General features: G+C 43.0%; 1 protein-coding gene across 2 annotated transcripts in view; it reads right to left on the reverse strand.

Moving 5' to 3' along the window:
- Positions 1-23,386, reverse strand: part of NEGR1 (neuronal growth regulator 1) — a 434,347-nt gene that overhangs the window by 146,592 nt on the left and 264,369 nt on the right. For both annotated transcript variants that reach the window (XM_083448443.1, XM_083448442.1), the window contains exon 3: positions 9,180-9,305. In XM_083448443.1, the coding sequence (XP_083304569.1) occupies positions 9,180-9,305 (126 nt within the window). The remainder of the gene's footprint in view (positions 1-9,179; positions 9,306-23,386) is intronic.

Genomic DNA, 23,386 nt, shown 5'->3' on the forward strand with positions numbered 1-23,386 from the left:
GATTTGTCTGGAGGGAAACAAACCATAAGTCTGGGTTCAAGTGATGTGGCAAGTCAGGCCACTGCCTGTTTCCTAGCAGGAGTAGAGGAAGAGCAAAGCGGCCATGATTTCAATACACTACTCAGTTACACTGAGCTATAGTTCAACTATGGTTAATGTAACGTGGAAACCACATCACTGTACCCGTGATGAAATAACAACATCTCCAACTGGAGAGGTACTTCAGGGCACAGAACCCTAGAATTTTGAGTCAAAATGATCTTACCACTCCTAAAATTGGGCATTAAGTTACTAGTTCTCAGTGTCTGAAACAGACACACTTCATACAGGAGATTATTCCACAGCTGAGGGGTAGCCACAAAGAAGACCCTGTACAGTGGTACCTCAGGTTAAGAACTTAATTCGTTCTGGAGGCCCGTTCTTAACCTGAAACTGTTCTTAACCTGAGCTACTACTTTAGCTAATGGGGCCTCCCACTGCCGCCGCACGATTTTCTGTTCTCATCCTGAAGCAAAGTTCTTAACTTGAGGTACTATTTCTGGGTTAGCGGAGTCTGTAACCTGAAGCGTCTGTAACCCGAGGCACCACTGTATTGTGCCTCCATTCCACAAACCACAGCTTGACAGAACTGGCAACAAGGGCCTCGCCAGCTCATCTTAACTGCTTGTGGGTTTCCCACAAGCCCCTGGGTTGACCTCTGTGAGAACAGGATACTGGACTAGATGGGCCCTTGGGATGATCCAGCAGGTTTCTCTTCAGTTCTTATGTTGAGACCCAGGCAGTTTGATATCAATAATTTTAACATCCTCAGTGATAGTTAAGTGCTAGAGCTATTGGAAATAATAGGACTCAATAGGCTGAAAGAGTAACAACTATGTTGATTTCAATGGGTCAACTCTCAATATGACATAGTCTGACACTATTCTTGATAAATTCTGCACTTCTCCTTTGTTTTCTATGGTCAGCTTTCACTTCTGCTTTGGGTGAGACTAAAGGCATGGCAACCAAGTGAACCCGGGATTTAGGTGTGAACTACATATGCCTAATCACTCCTTCTTTTCTTCCCATTCCTATACCTCTGACTACTATTCTTAAATGCATGGTAAGGGTAGAAACCCCTGAGATCTGCAATGGGCATGAGTTAACATTTTCAGATTGTACCAGCAGTGATATACCTTTTACTCATTCTTGGAAAGAGGAGTCTTAATTTCTCTAATAGGCATTGATCTCCCCCTTGAACTTGCTATCGAATTAACGATGAGCCTGATTTAGCATCAAATAGAAATCTTGCAGTCTCCTTCACATGAATGGGGCCAAATGCTAAACACCCTTTTTGTGTGTGTGTGCGTAGGAAATTTTGTGTTACAGTCACCTGAGTAAACTGCTTCTGAGAATATCATTTTCATTACAAACAGTGGTGATTACGCTGCACAATTTGGTTCCATATGAACCATGTCATATTACTGTGGACGCATTAACAGCATACATTTAAAGCACTTTAAACAGTCATACATTTAAAGCACTTTAAACAGATCTACCAAAGAATTCTGAGAGCTGCAGTTTTTTAAGGGTGCTAAGAATTACAATTCCCAGACTTGGCTAGCAAGAGGGATTGGTTGTTAAACCCTCTGAGAATTGTAGCTCTGTGATGGGAATAGGGATCTCCTAACAATTCTCAGCACATTTAACAAACTACAGCTCCCAGAATTATTTGGGGGGAAGCCATGGCTGTTTAAAGCAGCATGGTGCCTGTGGCCTATGTTTGGATATCACCATCAACTCCTACCAAACACACACATGTCCATCACTTTAAAATTAATATTTTACAAATGCTCAAACATTTTTTTATTGGCTTGAAGGGCCAGTTCTCTAGTCAAGCTATACACATCTGGTTTATTATTCCAATAATTTAACCTGCTCATCTTCTAGGCCATAGGTTCCCTCATCTGACAACAACACCCTTCAGTTATTTGCACAGACCACAAAGGACTGCCCCTAAGGACACCGAATGGACACCGAAATCAGGTATTAAGAATTGAATGGACAAACATTTCAAAAACCCCTAACACATCAGGGAACGCTTGGTGAAAGACGCATTAGATGAATTACATTGCAGAGGAGGGATATTTGCTTTTCTCTCTTGCCATTTCTGATCTTACTGTCATTCATGCAGGATTAATATACATTATTGTACATTAATGTATTGTCTATTATTGCCCCTATCATGACCACATATTTGGTGTTAATAGGAAAAGGCTGTATGCCCACAGGATGTTTCCTCATAATCAGGGACACTGGTGGGTCATAGGGCTCCTTCTATCTTTAGCCGTATGCATATGGGGCTCTCGTTCTTTAATGCTTTACAGAAAAGGAGGCAAGTTTATGTTCACTTAGGTACATTGGAAGTCCAACCAAATTGATAAGATGGGAATAAACGAAAGACAAGAGACATAAAAAGAACCCATCCAGAAAGTTAAAGCTGGAGTGAAATATGAGTGCAAAAGGTCTGAAGTATCGTTCTCCAGGCCCATTAACCCATTTCACAATTAAAGGCCTTTTCCTGCTTTGTAAAGCAAGAAAAGGCCTTTAACTGGAGGATTAATTCGTATCCTTTAGCTTCCTTCCTTCCCTTTGTCTAAGTCAGTCTTCATGCACCGGTTAATTAGACTTATTGGCAATTAAGTTCTCATACCATGATAAAGAGTCAGCCTTTAAGGTGCTAGAGGATTCTCTGACTCTCCCCACACCCTACTCTGCCAGTCTGACCAAGGCATTCTGCTGAATTTTGTTTATTCATTGTATTAGTGGAGTTAAGCTTTCAAAAGGCAGAGTGCAAGTGAGTTATAGGGAAAGCACCATATCTGCAAGAACGGCTCAGCAACTGAGTGAGCTCCCCAGGGCTTTATTTACATTACCTTCATCACAGGGGAAAAACAACAACCCAACTACTTGAAAGGATGCTGCATGCTGGAACGCCATTCTTGCCACTCTCATGCATAAAAAAACCACACCATGATACTTAGATCTGATTATTTGGAGCATCTTGATGCCAGCACCATACTGTCCCAGAAGCAACTAGGGACTATGTGGAGATGGTACATAGGATCAGAAGGGCAAAACGGTGACTAACTCCACATGTTGCAGTGAGATAGAGCTAAACCATCACACCTGGAGGCCATTTCAACATGGCTGAACAATAAAGGTAATGTGTAAGCCGGTTTGAAGAGAAATTGCAGTAGCTCATTCCTTGGAGGGCTTTGAGAAGGTTGGAGAGCAAGTGCTGCAATGCAGCTCCTCTGACTTAACATTTCTAGCTCTTGCTTTCAAAAAATGGAAAGTATAATAAGCATGCTGTGCATACAAGTGTTAGGAGGCAGAATTATGTCTCAGACAACCCCAAATTCTTTTAAGATTCCAGTTTCATTCTTCAGCTATTGATGTTGCACTTTGCTCTTAAATGTCAGAACAAAATAACTAATACCTGCAATTTATTCAGATGACATTTCAACAATATAAGATTTTCAGATTACAAGCTTCTGTTCCATGTTCCTTCTAGTGTTACACTAAATGTGTAGATTTGGCGGATTTACATAATAGCTTCAGATAATGAATATTTATAATAATGAATGAATTTACATAATGACTGCAAGTTAAACATGCCCCATTAAAACTCATGCTCTAATTTATGTACTAAGTTAAAATAACTTTACAGTTTATTTTCATTCATATTAGACTAACAGTTTTCCCTCAACAAAAAGCAATGTACCAACCTTTGCCAAGTGGAAACTATACAAAGTGGTTATTTTCCCCCTCTTCAAATTATACTGCATTTTATAGTTTGCACTGTGAAGTGTCGATTCCATGGCCGTATACACACTGTCATTTACTGTGGCTCCAGTGCACTCCCACCAGTGGTGTTTGAAGCCAAGTACACATGATTTCAGCAGCAATCCATATCAATGTGCAGTCTCATGAATAGCGGGGGGGGGGTGGGGGGTGGGGTGTTACATGCATGGGGAAACCAAGCATGTAATGTGCATCAGGTAATATGTAAACATGCCCATCCCCCTCTTTGCAATGTGAAATTGTAACTTGAAATGCAGCGAAGAGCAATAACCTTGCTGCATGTTATGACGCTAATATGAACATAGTCTGTGTCTAATCTGCTCCCTTGTAGGCATGCTTAACATTGTGGACTTACTTCTGCATGAACATGGATAGGATTGTACTGAAGCGGTGTTATGAATGTGGAACACTACAAAAAGAGAGACTGTATTGACTCTCATATTAGGTAGAAAAATGGCACTAATTCATACTGGCTCAGATCAATGGTACATTATCCCAGGTATGCCAATTTAACCTGACCATACCAGCTCTCCATATCTCCAGGCACAGGTATTTTGCCAGTCCTCTACCTCCAAGTTCTTCAAATGGACTTGTGGGACCTTATGAATGCAAGGCATGAACCCTATTTCAGAGCAACAGTCTTTGTAATTATATGGATGCTGCTGTGAATTACAGGTGAAAACTGAGGAGAAACATGAAGTGCCAATGAACCTTAGTTCATCAAGTGAACTAAAAGCAAAAGCAAAGCAAAAATCGAACGTGCACCACATAATGAAAAACCATGTGTTCTTTCCCCTATAAGCTCAGCTTCTTTTATTACCTATCTGATAATTTAGTTAGACTAGAAGGTTCTATTTTTCCCCCACAGCTTCTCTCTGTGTGTTTTTCTAGACTCTATTTTAGGATGCCTACAAGCTGTCTCCTTATAAATTATTTTACCCTAGCATAATTTTCTCTGTGGTAGAGGGTGACCCAGGATTTCAGCCATATCAGATTGCCAAGCAGTCACCCCCCAAAAAACTCTCTAGTAATGCTGATACAGTAATGTAGGTACTTGGAAGCCAGTGCCTTAAACAAGGCATGAAATATACTGCAGATGCATCTTTTCTTAAACAATAGTCTCCTTGCCATAGTCTCAGAAAAAAGTTAACAGGTGTACTTCTTCCATTTATTTTGTCAAGCTTGAAATCATCCTCATGATCACACCTCGTTGACACAACACGAGCATCTTATGCCTCTCTGGAGAGAGATCCACCAGCATTTCTGTGCTAGAATGTACATGGTTTAAACGTAACTGGAGCATTCTCTCAGGCCTTATTTTAAATGAATGATTCTGTTTCTAGTTAATACTTATGTCCAAATGGAACACTATTCAGTTAAGTGTAATCAATTCATTCATTTTGTTCATTCATTAAAATGTAATTCAAGTGTTCTATGGATCTGCATGGCTGCAGTTGTGCAAATGAAGCTAAATATTATCTCTACCAAAGAACTGAGACACCATGACCCCTATCTGTAGCAGAATCATAGAACTGTATAGAGTTGGAAGAGACCCAAATGCAGGAATCTCAACTAAAACATCCATGACAGAGGCAAGTGTGTTCTGGGTGAGTTGGTTTAGAGTGGAAAGTGGGGAGAGAACATTCAGCCATTTCTCTACCCATCAGATTTCTTTTCCCTTCCAATTGTTCCTATTTTACTTTTTGCAGCAACAGAGTCTTGAAAATTTTTTTTCTTAGGAGACTGGGAAAACATCTCTATAATGCCTTAGCGAATAGGTATCCTGCCCTAGGACAGGGGACCAAACTCAGTAGCTTGCTGTGCCCTTTTTCTAAGCTTTAACTTTTTCCACAAGTTTTCATGGGATTATACTTATTCAGGCTGCAGATTGAGGGAAGCATATTGGAACACTCACCCAAAACTTCCCTGTTATCCTAGCTCTCAACATGCAGGGGCATCTTTACTGAAAAGGATCCAGATATGCATTCTAAAGCTGTACATTCCAGGAACTCCTAAATATTTGAATCAGACTTTATTGGTTCAGCACCATCTGGTATTAACAAGTGTTTAACTTGCATTCATCTCCGCTGATTATTCCCAGTGGCTGATTACTAGAGAACATTTTTTTTCCTGTAGAACATTCATGCATCAACCAATCATTCAGAATGCAAAAGGGGTGGCCATGACTGGGAAGGATCCAGAGTTCCTCCTTGTGGATCTTTTCTGCACAATCCTAATTGATTTTGTTATCCAAAGGTAATTTTTTTAGTTTCAATTTACCTAAGTAGTCCCAATTCTCATGCAATGTAGATAAATAGAAGTTTTTATGAAGACATCATTCATCAAAGGATGCTATCTCATGGGAGTAAGCTATTCATTTCTAATCTCTTGATCCAATGAGTTGGCCACATTCATCAGCAGGATCACCTGTTTACTCAGAAGGAAGTCCCAGTGTGTTAAATGGGGCTTACTTTTTAGTAAGTGTGTTTAGGATTGAAGAAAAGACTTAAGTTACTGCCTTGATATATCTTATGAAAGAGCAGTTTATAAATATTTCTATATATAAATAAATCCTGTGCTGATTTAATCAGAAATTCAGCTGTGGGGGGACATTCCAAATTTCTCTTCGCACTGAAATTGCAAGGTGGCAGCAAGGTTCTGCTAATGTCATTTTCACAATGCAACTCAAGGCCCCGTGTCGCCTTTTAGGAGAGTTCACGTCCTAGGTTCCCACTTTGAAGACTCCCCAAGGTTCCCAACACAATTTTGTTTGACATTTAGTTAAAGACCACCTTTATGAAGTAACTGATTTTTCTACTCCCTTGGTGGTCACTTAAAAAGGTTTAATTGTTGCTCTTTTAAAGGTCACTATTAGTAATTCTTTCAAGCCCTCCACTATAAAGCAAAGTGCTGCTTAGCCTTTCTTTTAGGCATGCTAGGATGTGGCTCCAGCGCCTACATCCATACGAGGTTGATTTACTATCTAAATATTGTCTAACTACCAGAATAAGCTCTTAAACCCAACATAAACTCTCCTCCTTGAAGTTGCAGTTGGTGGCCATTTTGTCAATGCTAGTCATCTGACACAGAGATAGCCAACGTGGTGCTCTCCAATACCATTCATGGCTGATGGGAGTTGTAGTCCATCAGCACTGACTACCCCTGATCTAGCGTCACCAACATGCATGGCACTCTATACAGCAAGAACAAAAAGAGGAGAGGGGAAGGCAGGCCTAAGAAGTCACCACCCTGAGATGATTAGTTGTTAAGGGGGAAGGAAGGGAAAAGAGGCAAACAGAGTAAAAGAATGTAGAGGAGAAAGGAATGTGGAAGAAAGGGAAGCAAAGGATGCAAATGAAACTGAACAGAACCTGTGGCTCTCTAGACTACAACTCCCATCAGCCCCAGCCAGCATCACCCAAAGACAGGGATACGAAAAGCTGTAGTCCATCAACATCTCCAATTTACTTCTCTAGTCCACCTTTCCTCCAAGAAGCTCAATAAAGCCCCTTTTTTAATTTGCCACAAACCTTCCCTGTGATGTAAGTTGGGCTGAACTAGAGAACAACTGGCCCAATGACACACAGTAGGTTTCAGGGCTGAGTAAAGCCTATAGCCCTCTCTCTGCCTGAGCCTATCCCCTGCCCAACTCCCATTGTGGGAATGGAGGAGAAACAATCACTACTCACCCACTCCCTTTAGGGCCCTTCTCCTTCTAGGGCCACCTAATTCCCATGGTGGGATGGCAAAGATAGCATCGTGATGAGCAGCCTCCACCTGCCCCTGCTCACTCTAGGCCTCTCTTTCTCTATTAGTCTTGGTGCCTCCTGCACTTATGTGCATCTCCAAGATCACATATCCATCCTTTTCTCCTTGAATTCCATACAACATGCAAGTTTCACGGGAAAGGGTTGCAGCTCCGTGGTAGAGGATCTGGTTTCCATGCAGAAGATACAAGGCTTGATCTCTGGCATGGCTAGGTAGGGATGGGGAGCATCTTGCCTGAAATCTTGGAGAGCTACTGCCAGACGGTATAGCAGTGGCGTAGCGTGGGTTGTCAGCACCCGGGGCAAGGCAAGTAATTTGCGCCCCCCCCCGGCTGCACTGTCCCTCCCCCAGATAGTCCCTCGCTCTCTCTCCGCACCGCAGCGCACGCCTGGCACCCTCCCCTCCACAGTGGGCGGCGACCCGGCGGCTGGGATCCGATTCGCACAGCCAGCACTGCAGTGTGAGAGAGTGAGTGAGGCAGGTAGGGGCAGAGAGCTGCGAGTGCAAGCGCCCCCCCCCCCGATGTTGCGGCCGGTGCGGCCAGCCCCCCCTGCACCCCCCACGCTACGCCACTGCGGTATAGACAGGAGTTTCCCAAACTTGGATCTCCAACTGTTTTCAGACTACAGTCCCCATCATTCCTAGCATTGGTCCTGCTAGCTAGGATTGATGAGTCTTCAGCTGTTTTTGGACTACAACTCCCAAATTTGGGAAACCCTAGTGTAGACAGTACTGAGCTAGATGGACCAATAGTCTGAATTAGCATAGGGCAGCTTCCCATGTTCCTATGAGACAAGGGAGTATATCTCCATTGTTCCGGCAATGGAGCTGCAATTCCATACCATGCTGCTTCTGGCAGGAAGGCAGAATTGTGTTTCCATCATCTGAACAGGAATCTCCACTTGCAGCTTCCCTGCCACCTCCTTTGAGGCTGTTAACCTAGCTGTCTGTATTGCACCACTTCCATTGCCTGGAATCTGCATTCTCCCTTGCACAGGAAAGCAAGAGAAGAAAACACCAGGGTGGAGTCTATTAAATAGTTAAATAGCCATGTGTGTTGGGTGCCTGTGTAGGGTGGAGCATGAACAGATAAAAGCTAGAAACTAACTTCAGATCTCTTGCCTGAGGCACTCAAACATGGGGAGAAAGCCTTGAAAATGTGCAGTTTCCCCCCCTTTCTCATTAACCAGTTTCACCTTTCCACAGGGTACTGATTTTGGCAGGAACTCAAAGCCAGAAACTGTCTGTTAACAATGAAACAAAACAAAACACACAGAAACATACATATATAACATTTTAAAGCTAATAGCTGCTCTCTGACTGCTGTCATTTATATCACGGACTTTAGCCACCAGTATGATCCAATTAGTGATTTTAATCAAATTCTGTAACATATTTCAAATTTTCTAGCAAGTTTCTAGGTTCCTGAACAACCTGGCACTTGGAATTCATATTAGACTTGTGTGTAACTTAAAACAGCTGCAACAACCCAAACCGCACACAAACACACCAAAACCTCATGCACATTGTGACAGAGAATCAAATTGAGTGGATTTTGAGCATACCTGATGGAGAGATATGTCTCCAAGAAATGGAAGGGTCTGGTTTCCCTGTAGCCAAGCAGGCCAGTGTGACGTTACTTCCTTCATTCACCACAATGTCATTTGAGATATGACTTATCTTTGGAGAAACTGAAACGACACAATGAAACACAGTTAAAGATTTCCTTAATCTGGGAAACCACTAGAGATGTCATTAAAGATGCAATATTGATATCGTTAGAATCCAGCTTCATCCCAAACAACAGTCACCCTTGCTCTGCAATGCACTATGCAAGGTTAAGTTTATATGCCTATTTTCTATAGGGAAATATCTCTACAAAGTAGCACCTCTGCATACAAACACAGGAATACATTTCCTTGATAGCTTTTAGCTGATACAACATTCAGGCTGCAATTCTAAACACACTTACCTGGAAGTAAGCCCCACCAAACTCAACAAGGAATGCCTTTGTACATGGCACTGAATTTTGGAGCATCACTATGAAAAACCTAGTAGGTTAATATTGCATTTATATTTCATTTTTCTTTGCCCATTATATCATTGCAACAACCCTGAGAGATAAGAACATATGAGAAAGTCTCAGACCAATCACCTATCTTGTCCAGCATTCTATTCTTACAGTAGCCAACCAGATTCCTGTAGGAAGCCAAGAAGCTGAACCTGACTGCTATAGCACCCTCTGTTACGTTTGACATTGACTAGTATTCAGAGGCACATTTTTCCTTACACTGAAGGTAATATATAGTCTTCATGACAAGAAGCCTTTGGGTAGCTTAAGCCAGCACTGGATTTAGGGTAGTAGTGGTAGTTTCCCTGCAACAGGGCGCAAAGCCGAGGGAGTGCAAAATGATGATGATGATAATAATAATAATATCTAAATTTATGTGTTCTTAATGGTGGTTATTTGGCTTGTTATACTATGTATCTTTTCACCATCAAACTCCAGATGTAGGTTTACAATAGTAAAAACAATAATAAAAACAAAAGTCCTAAATCTATTCATTTAAAATAAAACAATCCAACACAATAAATCACACCAAGAACAACATAGGCAACAGCTTCATCCTTAGAGACCTGCTAATCAGGGAAAGCTTTGGCTTGTTACAGGAAGACTGCAAAGGAGCTCATCCCTTTGATTTCCTGAGGATGAGCATGAGCGCTTCATAAAGCAGGTGCCACTGCCAAGAAGGCCTTGTTCCTTGCAAATAAAAATTGTGGCAGTCATGTTCTTTGCAGATATTAAGCTGTTTCAAGTGCTTTGTAGGCTGTGCTGTGCAGCTGTATTTATTTGCAATAAACCCTCCTGCACCAATTATTCTAGGTTTAGTGCACTGCTTGCGAAGAGATATTACTATGGGGACCAATTTATGGAACATTGTGTTTTTTGGGAACCCAAATGTCAGTTCCAGCTGTTGAACCAGGACTGGAACTCCTGAATCTGAACAGCTTTGTCCTCTCTCTCCTGTCTTCAGCACTCTGCTTCCCTCAGCCTCTTGTTTAGTCTCTTTGGAGAACCCAGTTCTGCAGCAAAACCTTTCCTGAGCCACTTAGCCTCTCCTTAATTGCTCTTCTACTGCCGCCTGAGTTATTCCCACTGTAGCTGCATTACTCACTTATTAATCCCTCATGAATATCCCCAGCCCTTTGGTTTTTGCATCAGATTGCAAACCCTCTAGATAGATGATATCTTGTACAATGTTGGAGAGAATGATGAGAAACTCACTTGCCCCCCACAATTACACTCATGTCAGAATGACTCATAATATAAGTCAAGTGATTTTGTTGTTTTCCAGTAAGCAAAAACCTAAAACAAGAACTGGCAAAGTACCTGGAAATGATCGTTATATGTCAGTAGCACCTGCTCCAGATACTACCTCTTGCTACTTATGGATTACTCTTTCTTGCTTGACTCAGAAATACTCTGGTTCTGCACACTCACATTTACATGGAGTTTGTATGGAAGCTAGGTATCACAAAACAGCCACATTGCGGTGACAGGTTTCTGTCCCTTATCAGGCAATTCAATATCAGGAAGGATTGTGTACCTCTTAAACCACATTCACACCATATATTTAAAGGACTATGGTGCTACTTTAAACAGTCATGGCTTCCCCCCAAACAACCACCTCGGGAGCAGGGCTGGGGCGGGAAAGTGCTAGAGCCCTGTCTGGTCGAGTTGCATGGAATCAATTTCAATCCGTTACCCCCTGAGGATGTGGACAGACTGCTTGGACGTGTGAAACCAACCACCTGTCTCCTTAATCCTTGCTCATCCTGGCTAATAAAAGCAAGCCGGGAAGGGCTGGGCAATGGGCTCTGCGGGGTGGTGAATGCTTCCCCCTCTGTGAGGGAGCGTTCCCAGACCCGCTGAAAGAGGCAGTCATTAAACCACCTCTTTAAAAAAACATATTTAGACCTGGCCAGTATGGCCAACTATCGCCCAGTCTCAAATCTTCCATTATTGGGCAAGGTGATTGAGCGGGTGGTTGCTGAACAACTCCAGGCATGCCTGGAGGATGCGGACCATTTGGATCCCTTCCAATCCGGGATTCAGGCCTCATCATGGGACTGAAACAGCATTGGTCGTGTTGGTTGATTATCTCTGGCAGGCTAGGGACAAAGGTGAGAGCTGTTTCCTAGTTCTGCTGGATCTCTCAGCGGCTTTTGATACAATTGACCATAACATCCTTCTGGACCATCTAGAGGAGCTGGGAGCTGGGGGCACTATTATACAGTGGTTCCGCTCCTTCCTCCTGGGCCATGTCCAGAAAGTGGTGTTGGGGGATGAGTGTTCAGAGCCCTGGGCCCTCACTTGTGGGGTGCCTCAGAGTTCTGTCCTCTCCTCCATGCTTTTCATCTACATGAAGCCACTGGGATAGATCATTAGGGGGTTTGGGCTGGGTGTCCATCAATATGCGGATAATACCCAGCTATGCCTCTCTTTTAAATCGGAACCAGTGAAGGCAGTGAAGGTCCTGTGTGAGTGCCTGGAGGCAGTTAGAGGATGGATGGCAGCTAATGGATTGAGATTGAATCCTGACAAGACAGAAGTACTGTTCTTGGGGGACAGGGGCTGACTGATGTGGAGGACTCCCTGGTCCTGAATGGGATAGCTGTGCCCCTGAAGGACCAGGTGTGCAGCCTGGGAGTAATTTTGGACTCACAGCTGTCCATGGAGGCACAGGTCAATTCTGTATCCAGGGCAGCTGTCTACCAGCTCCATCTGGTACACAAGCTGAGACGCTACCTGCCCACAGACTGTCTTGCCAGAGTGGTGCATGCTCTGGTTATCTCCCGCTTGGACTACTGCAATGCACTCTACGTGGAGCAACCTTTGAAGGTGACCCAGAAACTACAACTAACCCAGAATGCGGCAGCTAGACTGGTGACTGGGGGCTGCCGCCGAGACCATATAACACAGGTCCAGAAAGACCTACATTGGCTCCCAGTACATTTCCGAGCACAATTCAAAGTGTTGGTGCTGATCTTTAAAGCCCTAAATGGCATCGGCCCAGTATACCTGAAGGAGTGTCTCCATCCCCATCGTTCTGCCCAGACACTGAGGTCCAGTGCCAAGGGCCTTCTGGCCGTTCCCTCACTGTGAGAAGCAAAGCTACAGGGAACCCAATGGAGGGCCTTCTCGGTAGTGGCGCCTGCCCTGTGGAACACCCTCCCATCAGATGTCAAAGAGATAAACAACTACCTGACATTTAGAAGACATCTGAAGGCAGCCCTGTTTAGGGAAGTTTTTATTGTGTGACATTTTAATGTATTTTTAATCTTTGTTGGAAACCACCCAGAGTGGCTGGGGAAACCCAACCAGATGTGTGGGGTACAAAATAATAATAATAATAATAATAATAATAATAATAATAATAATAATAATTCTGAAAGCTGCAGTTTGTTCCCTGTGAAGAGGGATTGATTGTTAAACCGCACTGGGAACTGTAGCTTGGGGAGCGGAATTGGGTTTCCCTAACAACTCTCTGCACCCTTAATGAATTACAGCTCCAATAATTCTTTGGGGAAAGATGTATCTGTTTAAAGTGATATCATAATACTTTAAATTAATGGTGTGAATGTGGCCTCAGAGCATTGCTTTGGGTTATAAGAGGTGTTGCACTGAGAGATAAAAATGGGGGGAAGCTGGATGAAAATATCTGCTTCGTTTTCATGTCTCCTTCTGGAGTACAATAATTACCTGTTTGAACTTTAGAAATATTCCTTTCTTGTCTCTTGAACTATCAGTTTTATTATTTGCATACCCTCCAGGTTCCTCAGATGGAACATTTTCACTCTCCCCCCCCCCCAACTGACCCTCCTTGAAGCCCCATTTTTGCCCATCTTCTTCCACAGAACATGTCCTTCAGAAGAAAGGAGAGGACTACCACACCAATAGGACACAGCACACATGCCCTCCACTGTCTGGAGGAAACCCCTTAATCCCAGTCTTATTTCATTACCCTGGGAGACACACACACACACACACACACACAGAGAGAGAGAGAGAGAGACAGACAGACAGACAGACAGCAATAAATATATTTTAGAAAGGGGCAAGATTAGACACAGACAGACAAAGCAGTATTTTTTTTTAATCAAGACTCCTTGTGCCCCACTTTGCTCCCCCTTTCTTCCTGCCCAGGACAACTCTGCCCTCTGCCTGCCTTGGTGGATGAAGCTTCTCGTCCTCCTCACCTGCTCTCCAGCACTCACTACAAGCTGCTCAAGGGAGGATTCTGGCAGCAGTGGCCCTGGAGAGGCCCTGGAATGCTCCCTTGCTTCTGCTGCTGCTCAGAACAAGCACCCGCTCATCCTCTTTCCTGAGCTTGGCAGCAGTGGCGCAGGCATGAAAAATAAAAACATTCCAGGATCAAATCAGAAGCCAAGATGGCTTTCATATTTCCAAGACTGTCCCTGGAAAACCAGGACACTAGGAGAGTATGTACTTACATGTCAGCATCACCTAAGCGATGAATTTCTACAAACAAGACACCTGGCTAAAGGATATGCTTGAGTCCCCACTCATGTAACTGCTATGAAACTTCAATAATATTTCCACTAGGTGTTCTTTGTGGCATGTTAGCAAGCAATATTAGCTTACCCAAATCCCTTTCCCTTATGTGCCTTAAAGACCTTTCTTTCCTATATTGGGGGATAGGAACGAAGCAGAGGTACTGTGGATGAACAACTGTCTTAACCATGTAGGAAGATACTGGTTGGAAATCACTAAGCTAGGAGGTCACAGGTAAAAGGTACACATTGCACTGAGAGGATACAGCATAAATCAAAATGATTTCAGTTCATATTCTCATTTCCCCTCTTATTATTTCTACAAGATTGTAGGCGACAATCCAATCCTGAGGCAAAGATATTGAGCAGACTGTTTAGGCATCAAAAACTTACAAGGTTCATTTAAACTAAGTGAAACAAGGCATTAGGCACCAGAACAGAGACTTCTGGGATCACACTATCAACCAGAACTACATCGCCACCTTGTATATTTTAATCTGAGTCAGAAAATTATGTGGGGCTGTGTAATGCCTTGTTTATGATGATCAAAGAACACCAGAAGCTTTAGCAAGCCTCACTGGCATTTCTAGTTGGTGTTTAATCATAGCAGTTGTGGTTGGTAATTTAGCAATTGTAACAGGAGCCTCTAATCCTTATTACATAACTCGCAGCTTTGAAGTTTAGCAGTCTGTCCTCACATCAATCAGGAACTGCCCATTTGTCCTTTTTCACCTATCATTTATGAGTTCCAGAGTTGGAAATGCCTCCCCCAAAATCTCAAGGGGATGACAAGATTAAAACTCAAATTGTTAGTAATCATGTTTTGGCGTGGTTCTGATGCTTTGCATGTACATTCAGGGGATAACAAAACAAAGCAAAAGCCCTGTAATGATATGTATCGGGTCGCACTGGTCAAACAGCTCTATAAAAATTACATAGTGGCAGAATCGATAAAAATAATTCCGACTAGCTCTCTTCACAAGAGCTGCTGCAAGACTGCACGGACGAACACCAATCAATTCGAGGCAGACTTCCAGGATGGAGGGAGCGCATGGAATGTTTATTGAACCTGGCCTAGGGACATCACATGCCTACTATTGCATCCTTGAAAAGCAACTCTTCAGCATTTTCTTTTTCTTTTTCTTTTCCAGGTATATAAAAAGCAACTCTGCTTCTCACTAGCTAGGAGGGGATTCGCTCCAGATTGTTTCCAAGATATGGGAGGCAGTTTAAAAACAAAAAAAGAAAAAGAAACGCTTCCTGTTTATTTCTACAATACAAATTATTTTCATGTGGGCACAATTTCAGCTATTGATTTTTCCCGAGGAGACTTAACATTTCCAGTGCAGCATAACAGCGGATGACACAGTAAACACTCAAGAGGAATCATGCTGTGGGCAACATCACTTTGGAGCCCCTAGCAGCCCAGAGTTTAGATGGTTTCTAGGTTCAGGCAGGCAATCAGTGCTTTCAGCATGCAGAAATGTGGGCTATGTCTTATTTTCTTTACAGCCCTTACTCAACACTTTCCACACAATGCAATATCTATGTTTCTTCTTCTTCTTTCTTCTTTTTAAAATTTGTAAACTGCCCTTCCCCTGAAGATCGCAGGGCAGTTCACAACATAAAAATACAAAATGAGAGCATAAAATACATAACAAAAACAAACCAATAACCACCCTCTCACAAATACATTCAAAAGGCCATAGAATGTTAAGCAGCCCAATACCTGGTTACAGAGAAGCGTTTTCACCTTGCACCTAAAGATACGTAATGAAGGTTCCAGGTGAGCCTCCCTGGGGAGCACATTCCACAAGCAGGGAGCTATCACAGCAAATACCCATTCTCGTGTTGCCACACTCTGGACCTCTCATGTTAGAGGCACATGGAGAAGGGCCTCACATGACAGACCCTCCAAGTGTCCCTATTTTCCAGGGACAGTCCTAGTTTTATAAAAGCCATCCCGGTTTCTGATTTGATCCCAGAATGTCCCACTTTCCCTTAGGTTGTCCCTATTTTCATCAAAGAAATGTTTGAAGATATGGAGTTATCCGACCCCAGAGCCATCTGAAGGCAGCCCTTTATAGCAAAGTTCTCTTAATGTTTTATTATGTTTATATATATATTGGGAGCCACCCAGAGCAGCAGGGGCAACCTAGTCAGATAGATGGGGTATAAATAGTAAAATTATTATTATAGAATAGGACATCCCTATTTTCATTGGAGAAATGTTGGAGGGTATGACATGATGGTCGTAGGGTCCAGGTTAGTTCAGATGGGGAGAAGCAGTCCTTGAGGTATGGCCATCCTGAGCCATTTAAGGCTTTATGGATCAAAACCAGAACTTTGAATTGGACCAAGAAACTAATTGGCAACCAGTGCAGTCAAGCAGGATTGGTGTAATATGATCAAATCCTCTTGCCCCAGTGAGCAACCTCACTGCCAAATTCTGCACCAGCTGAAGTTTCTGAACTGTCTTCAGAGGCAGCCCCACATATAACATGCGGGAGGGATGGGACTGCAAAGGATCCCCAAGAAGCAGGCATTCCAAAGGCCATAAAGAGCAGACGCAATTTTGGAAGCGCTGACTCCATTGGTATAGAGGAAGCTCTGTGCTGTGGCTTTGATTGAGACACAATATCTGTTTATTGTACAGCTGTGATTCTAATCAAACAGTGTTGGCAGCGACTGCCTTGGAAGGCCACAGAGCAGCTCATCCACAAATGGGTGAAAAGCAAGCTGTATCCATTTGCAGACAGCCAGTGGGTTCTGCTCCAGGCGACTGGGACAGTGTCTCTGTTTGGAGTGAGGGAAATTGTGTATTTATTATACTTTTGAGTATGGTTTGTGACGCACAGTTTGTGAACAAGCATCAGCATGGATAGATTTTTTTAAAAAATGAAAATAATTGGGTTTAGAGCACTAGAGGTTATAAAACTGCACAGCAGATTGACAGCTAACAGGTACAGTATTTAGACTGTGCATCTGCTGAATTTCTGCCTGTTAGGCAGCAGCTATTTTATTTTATTTATTTTATAAGGCACAGGGAAAGGGGAAAAAATAATTAAAAGGAAGTTGGCAATCCTGGTCAAATGAATCAACCTGTGATCATCATCTGAGGCCATTTTTCATGTGCCTCCTCTGTCCAGAAGGTGGTAACATGAGAGTGGACCTTTTCTATGATGGCTCACCACTTGTGGAATGCTCACTCCAGGGAAGCTTGCCTGATACCTTCACTGCATATCTTTAGGCAGCAGGCAAAAACTTTTTCTCCTCCTGCTAGGCCTTTGGCTAATTAAACAATCTATGCCCTATCCCTCTAAGGGTCCATTTCCATATTAGCTTTACAGCATGCTTTCCAGCGGAGGCAATGATAGTAGAAGAAGAAGCTAGAGCAAAGACTGGAACCCGTGGTCCCCAAGATACCGTTGGATTACAACTCCTGTCAATCCCAGCCAGAAAGGCAAGTGGGCAGCGAAGATGTGAGTTGCAGTCTAGCAGCATCTGGGTGGCCACAGGTTCCCCATCCCTGAGCCAGGGTTTGTGCTTCACCCACATAGCCCAGAACGTCTGACATTGCTTTTGCAGTGTGGGAAGGAACTGGTCTGCAGAAGCTCCCAGACTGATGAGGTCTGTAAACTTCTTGAGATGCAGAACTGCAAAGTACTCATGACACTACAGTGGTACCTCGGGTTACAGACACTTCAGGTTACAGACTCTGCTAACCCAGAAATAGTACCTCTGGTTAAGAACTTTGCTTCAGGATGAGAACAGAAATCGTGCTCTGGCTGCGTGGCAGCAGCAGGAGGCCCCATTAGCTAAAGTGGTGCTTCAGGTTAAGAACGGACCTCCAGAACGAATTAAGTTCTTAACCCGAGGTACCACTGTATAACAATTATAGTAAAGAATGATAAAAGTTTCTTAGTCAAGCAGCTGGGTTTATAACGATAAGGAGATAGCAGTCCAGAGACTTGAGCTGTCTGAAGAATACAGAAATTGGCCATCCCTGGCAGAACTCCAGAAATGCAGACAGAGAAAATGAAAACATGCGTTTGGCATGTGAGTACGGGATGAAGCAGATGATGCGAGGCAAATGTTTTGTAAGCGATGCAAATCAAAACTGCTGAAAATATAATTGGAATATCATACAGACGGTACAGCCATATCCTTGGATTCTATGTTCGCTTTATGGCTAGTCTTATTACTATTAGACATAACTTTATTAGTTCCCTGTCTCTGAACAAATACACAGTTGGATACAAAACACAAACATTATTAAAAAGGTAATAGATACACACTCGTTGTAGGCCAACAAACACCTGCGACTGAAGTCAGGTGGACTGTACAAATCCCTGCATGAATTTTGCATGCCACTCAGACAGTTGGTTGTACCCAAGACTAGTTCTACTAAGGGGCTTATTTTACTTACTTTACCTCTCTACTTTTCAGGCACGGACTGAACTTTAAAGCTCTGGGTCCAAACACACCTTTTTGTGTGTGTGCTCCAGAGGTTTCCCACACAAAAAAACCACCCCATTATTTACCGCCGCAGCATAGCAAATGGCAATCTGCAGAAAACCTTAATGGACTTTTGTTGCAATTCTGCTTTAAAGAGTGGGTTTCCATAGGGAAAGCTTTGGGGAGAAAAAAGAGCAGTCAGAAATGGAGCTCTAAAGTGCAGGCCTGTTGCTGGAAAGCTCAGGGCCAAAGTGAGCAAGACTAACTTAGATTCATTAGTTTGAATTGGTGTGCTCTGACTAGAATACAATCCAGTTCTGGTAACAGAAACTTCTTTGTCTCTTTCTATTGCTAATGAACCCTCCTTGCTACTAACAATTTCCCATAGGGAGGGAAATGCCCCATTACCTGCCAATGACATGCTCTAAACCTAACCATTATCAGAGGTTAATGTATTATATTCCGTGAAGGAACCCAACCCTTCAGTTTATAGCAAGAGTTAAGATGCTTAAAACTTCACTCATGGGCCAAAACCACATGGGTACAGATGGTGGATGTCAAAGCAACTGCCACCCCCATTTGTTAAAATATACAAGCAGAGCAGAGAAAGCTTGAAAGCCTGACACAATTATGGTAGGGATGGATAGATGGGTAAATGAGTCTGTTTCCAGTCTGTATCACATGCATGTGTTCAGTGCACCCAAAAGTCTGCTCCGTCCCATTTCCAAAGTAGTCTGCAAATAAACATTTGAATTTAAGTACATCTTTATACATGTCCTTTTACAGTGCAAAACTGTTAACCCTGTCTGCACACAACTAATTCTTCTTGACTTCAGTGGACTTCCTAGGTGTATAGGACTGAAGACACACACACACACACACACACACACACACACACCATTTTGAAAGTATTTTGATTCTATTGCTGTGAGGTTGTGACTGCAACCGAACATTCAGAAGCATGGAAGGCAGGGAACAACTAAGACCCAATCCACATATTAGTTCAGGAACAAATGTGCTGATTTAATCTTGGTTTCTATCAGACATGCATTGCATAATTTGGCTTAAGAATACTCTCATTTAAAATGGCAAGTTTGAAAAGTTATAATGCTATGGATTTTCATTAAACAAATGAAAAAAGCCCCCTCCAACATCCATTAATTTTTAGCACACCCAAAACATGCAAAAGAGAAACTTGTCTTATGTTTTGGATGCTGGGGGTGGGGAACAGTTGCAAAAAAACTAATGTGATCCCCTGTAGTTGGAAGCTAAAACAGGTGTAGTACATCTGCTTTTCAATGGACACTCCCCCCCCCCTAACCTCCAGGAATTGCTCAGATTATATCATTCACTACACAGGGTCTCCATGCAAAATTCCATACTGATCAGACAAAGAGTCTTGATTTTACAATGAATAGAATTTACAGGCTTTGTAAAATACAGTATTAGGAAAAAATTGAGCAATTGTGGTCACTTTACAGACTAAGAATTCTGGAGCTGGTTGCCTTTGACCACACATTTACACAGAATGTTCAGAATAAAATGCTGAGTCCATAATTCTTTCTTCCCCCATACTCCCAAGAACCTTCCTGATTACCTTTCCCCTTCCTACATTACAGCAGCAAAATCCAATATATGTATAGCTTACTAAAACAGTAGAAGTAAGCACAAAGCCTTGTGTATGTGTATGTGTAGGTAAAGGACCCCTGTACAGTTAAGTCCACTCAAAGGCAACTATGGGGTACAGCGCCCATCTCGCTTCAGGCCAAGGGAGCCAGTGTTTGTCCACAGGCAGCTTTTTCAGGTCATGTGAACAGCATGAGTAAACCACTTCTGGCACAACGGGACACTGTGACCAGTGCCAGAGCACCCAGAAACACCTTTCCCCTTCCTGCTGCAGCGGTACCTATTTATCTACTTGCACTGGTATGCTTTGCACTGCTGAGTTGGCAGAAACTGGGACAGAGCAACAGGAACTCACCCCACTGACCTTCCGATCGGTAAGCCCAAGAGGCTCACTGGCTTAGATCACAGCATTACCTGCTCCCTGATGTATATTTACATGTATATGTATATGTATATGTGCATGTGCATATGCATATGTATGTGTTTGTGCTAAAGGCAAATTTAGATGGCTTTAAAAGGGATGGGAGGTGAATAGGTAGGTCTCCTAAAAAATCTCAGCACCATTAAGAAACTACATCTCCCAGAATTCTTTAGGGGAAGCCATGACTGTTTAAAGTGGTAAAGGTAAAGGTACCCCTGCCCGTACGGGCCAGTCTTGACAGACTCTAGGGTTGTGTGCCCATCTCACTCAAAGAGGCCGGGGGCCAGCGCTGTCCGAAGACACTTCCGGGTCACGTGGCTAGCGTGACATCGCTGCTCTGGCAAGCCAGAGCCGCACACGGAAACGCCGTTTACCTTCCCGCTAGTAAACGGTCCCTATTTATCTACTTGCACCCGAGAGTGCTTTCGAACTGCTAGGTTGGCAGGCGCTGGGACCGAACAACGGGAGCGCACCCCGCCGTGGGGATTCGGGGTTTAAAGTGGTATTGTGGTGCTTTAAATGTGTGGTGTGAATAGGGCCACAGTGTCATTCCATGGAGAAGTGCCAGGAGGAAAGGTATGGCTGCTTTTGTAACCATTCCAAGGGCTGTAAGAAGAGGTCACGAAAAGAGGAAAGATAGTCACTTTGTTAATAAGGTGATTCACTCCTGACCCAACATTTCCAGAAGCAGAATTCACTTCCCTCTTCAAAGATCTTCACCCCATTCTGACCAACAACCTATTCAAATACTGTGGGGAAAACAATACTCAGGCCTTGATTTGCTTCCTGCATCCATTTTTATTTTTTATTTTTAAGGGGGGGGGGGATCACTTAAAAGTGAGGGTTATATTAGATTTGTGCCTAAGGATGATTAAGCCTCCCTCAATTCTCCCTTTTTCATTTTTAAATTAGCAGAAAGAACCTTTGTAAGTAGTTTGGGTGTCAGAAAGAAGCTGAAAGAAAAATATCCGGCTTTTCAATTTCCTAGAACAGCCAAGTATAATATTACTCTGCCTTGCAGTTTGAAATGAGTTTGTACATTTTCCCCAAAATAGAAACGTATTTCAAAATATGTCACAATCTAACCCTCAAAGGCAATAATCCACTCTTAACACAGTTCATTTAATGACCTCATAGGGCTGGCATACGTTGCAAAGCATCCTCAAGATTAGAAACATCCAGAAGTATTATTTCCACATAAAAGGATAATTTATTAATCAGATTCCCCATGTAGATCCCTGAAATGAATCCATTACTCTAATTCACTCTGTAAAAATCTATTCTGTGGCAAAGAAGAAAAAAAACACTGAACAGCTGTGACCTATATAGCCCCAAATGAACCAAACTAAATCGATTTGACTTTTTAAAAATAAAATAAAATAACCAAAACTGCTCTCATCTTTCAATAAAAAAACTTGTAAGTTAATAATAATTAAAACTGGGGAAACAAATAGTCAAAATGCAGATTTTTGAAGGACAGCTCTTTATCCTCAACAGTTGCTTCTTATTAAGTAATCCTTTAAGACCCCAAGACATGATACTGTATTATCTGCAATGAATTACTGATGAATGAGCTTTCCCCTACAAGCCCGTGAATAAAATCAACTCCTATTCCTATCATACCGAATTGGCTTAGAGTTGGGGTATTTTATTTCCTAGGCTATTGCAGGAGTTTTGTTTTTGTAGGCATCACAAATGCCACCCCCTTCAAAATCTGCCTGGCAGAAGTGTGGGTTGAAGCTAACAGCATCCTTCTCTATGCAGAGCAGCCTTTGATACAGTGGACCTTCTGTGAAAGGAAGAATGAAGACCTGGAGGGAGAAGGGGGAATTTGGGGAAACAGTTTCCCCTTCTTTTCCATTAGCAGAGGCCTGGATAAAAGACTCTTCCAGGAACAGGACTCCCCTTTCAGTTACTGGAAGGGCACCAATGGATCCAGTCTCACACCTACAAAGCGTGTTCTCCTTCATGTTGTATGCCTGCTGAGTGCTTATAGGTCCTTATCATTGTGATTAGCTACCTCTCAATGAAGGCAAGAGCATGCCAAATGCAGAATTCAAAGCCTGACGGTCAGTTTGCCACAACACTACTTAATTGTTGTGTTCAAATGTCAAAAATACTTGAAATCATTCAACAGCAACAGTGGAGATGTCCTAAGGCAGCATTGGGGGGGGGGTGTATGGGGGGGGGGTACCAAGTACACTAGATGAACAGCAAGCACAACGTCACGGGAATGGCATAGAGGGGGAAAGGTCAGGCTTTTGTAAGATTCAGATTTGGCTCTAACAAGCGCAAAATGTGTGCGCTTCACAAAACACCAAACAAGCCTGGAAAGGGAACTCTCAGTAGCCTCGAGCAAGAGCATACTCTGAGCATCCTTTACTCTTCAGGAGCAGGAGTTCCTTGATATAGCTGGAACTGGAAACCAACTCTTTTTCTTTCTTTCCTACCCAGACCGGATAGCAAGGAAGGGAAGATCCGAGGTGTTCGTACAATGGGCCTAACCATTTCATGGTGTGTCTGAGAGCTGCACTCAATTCTGTAGAGAGCAGACCACTAACAGCACAGCTGTGATCTGCACAGCATGCTCATTATTCCCAATGCATAGCGTGGAAGTATCTTCCTGCGTCTTCATACAATATTTACTCCTCGTTGTGCTACTTTCAAAAGGTCACATTGCCTTCTCTCAGA

Source organism: Podarcis tiliguerta (genome assembly GCF_965153285.1).
Source record: "Podarcis tiliguerta genome assembly, chromosome: 6".
Taxonomy (NCBI): domain Eukaryota; kingdom Metazoa; phylum Chordata; class Lepidosauria; order Squamata; family Lacertidae; genus Podarcis; species Podarcis tiliguerta.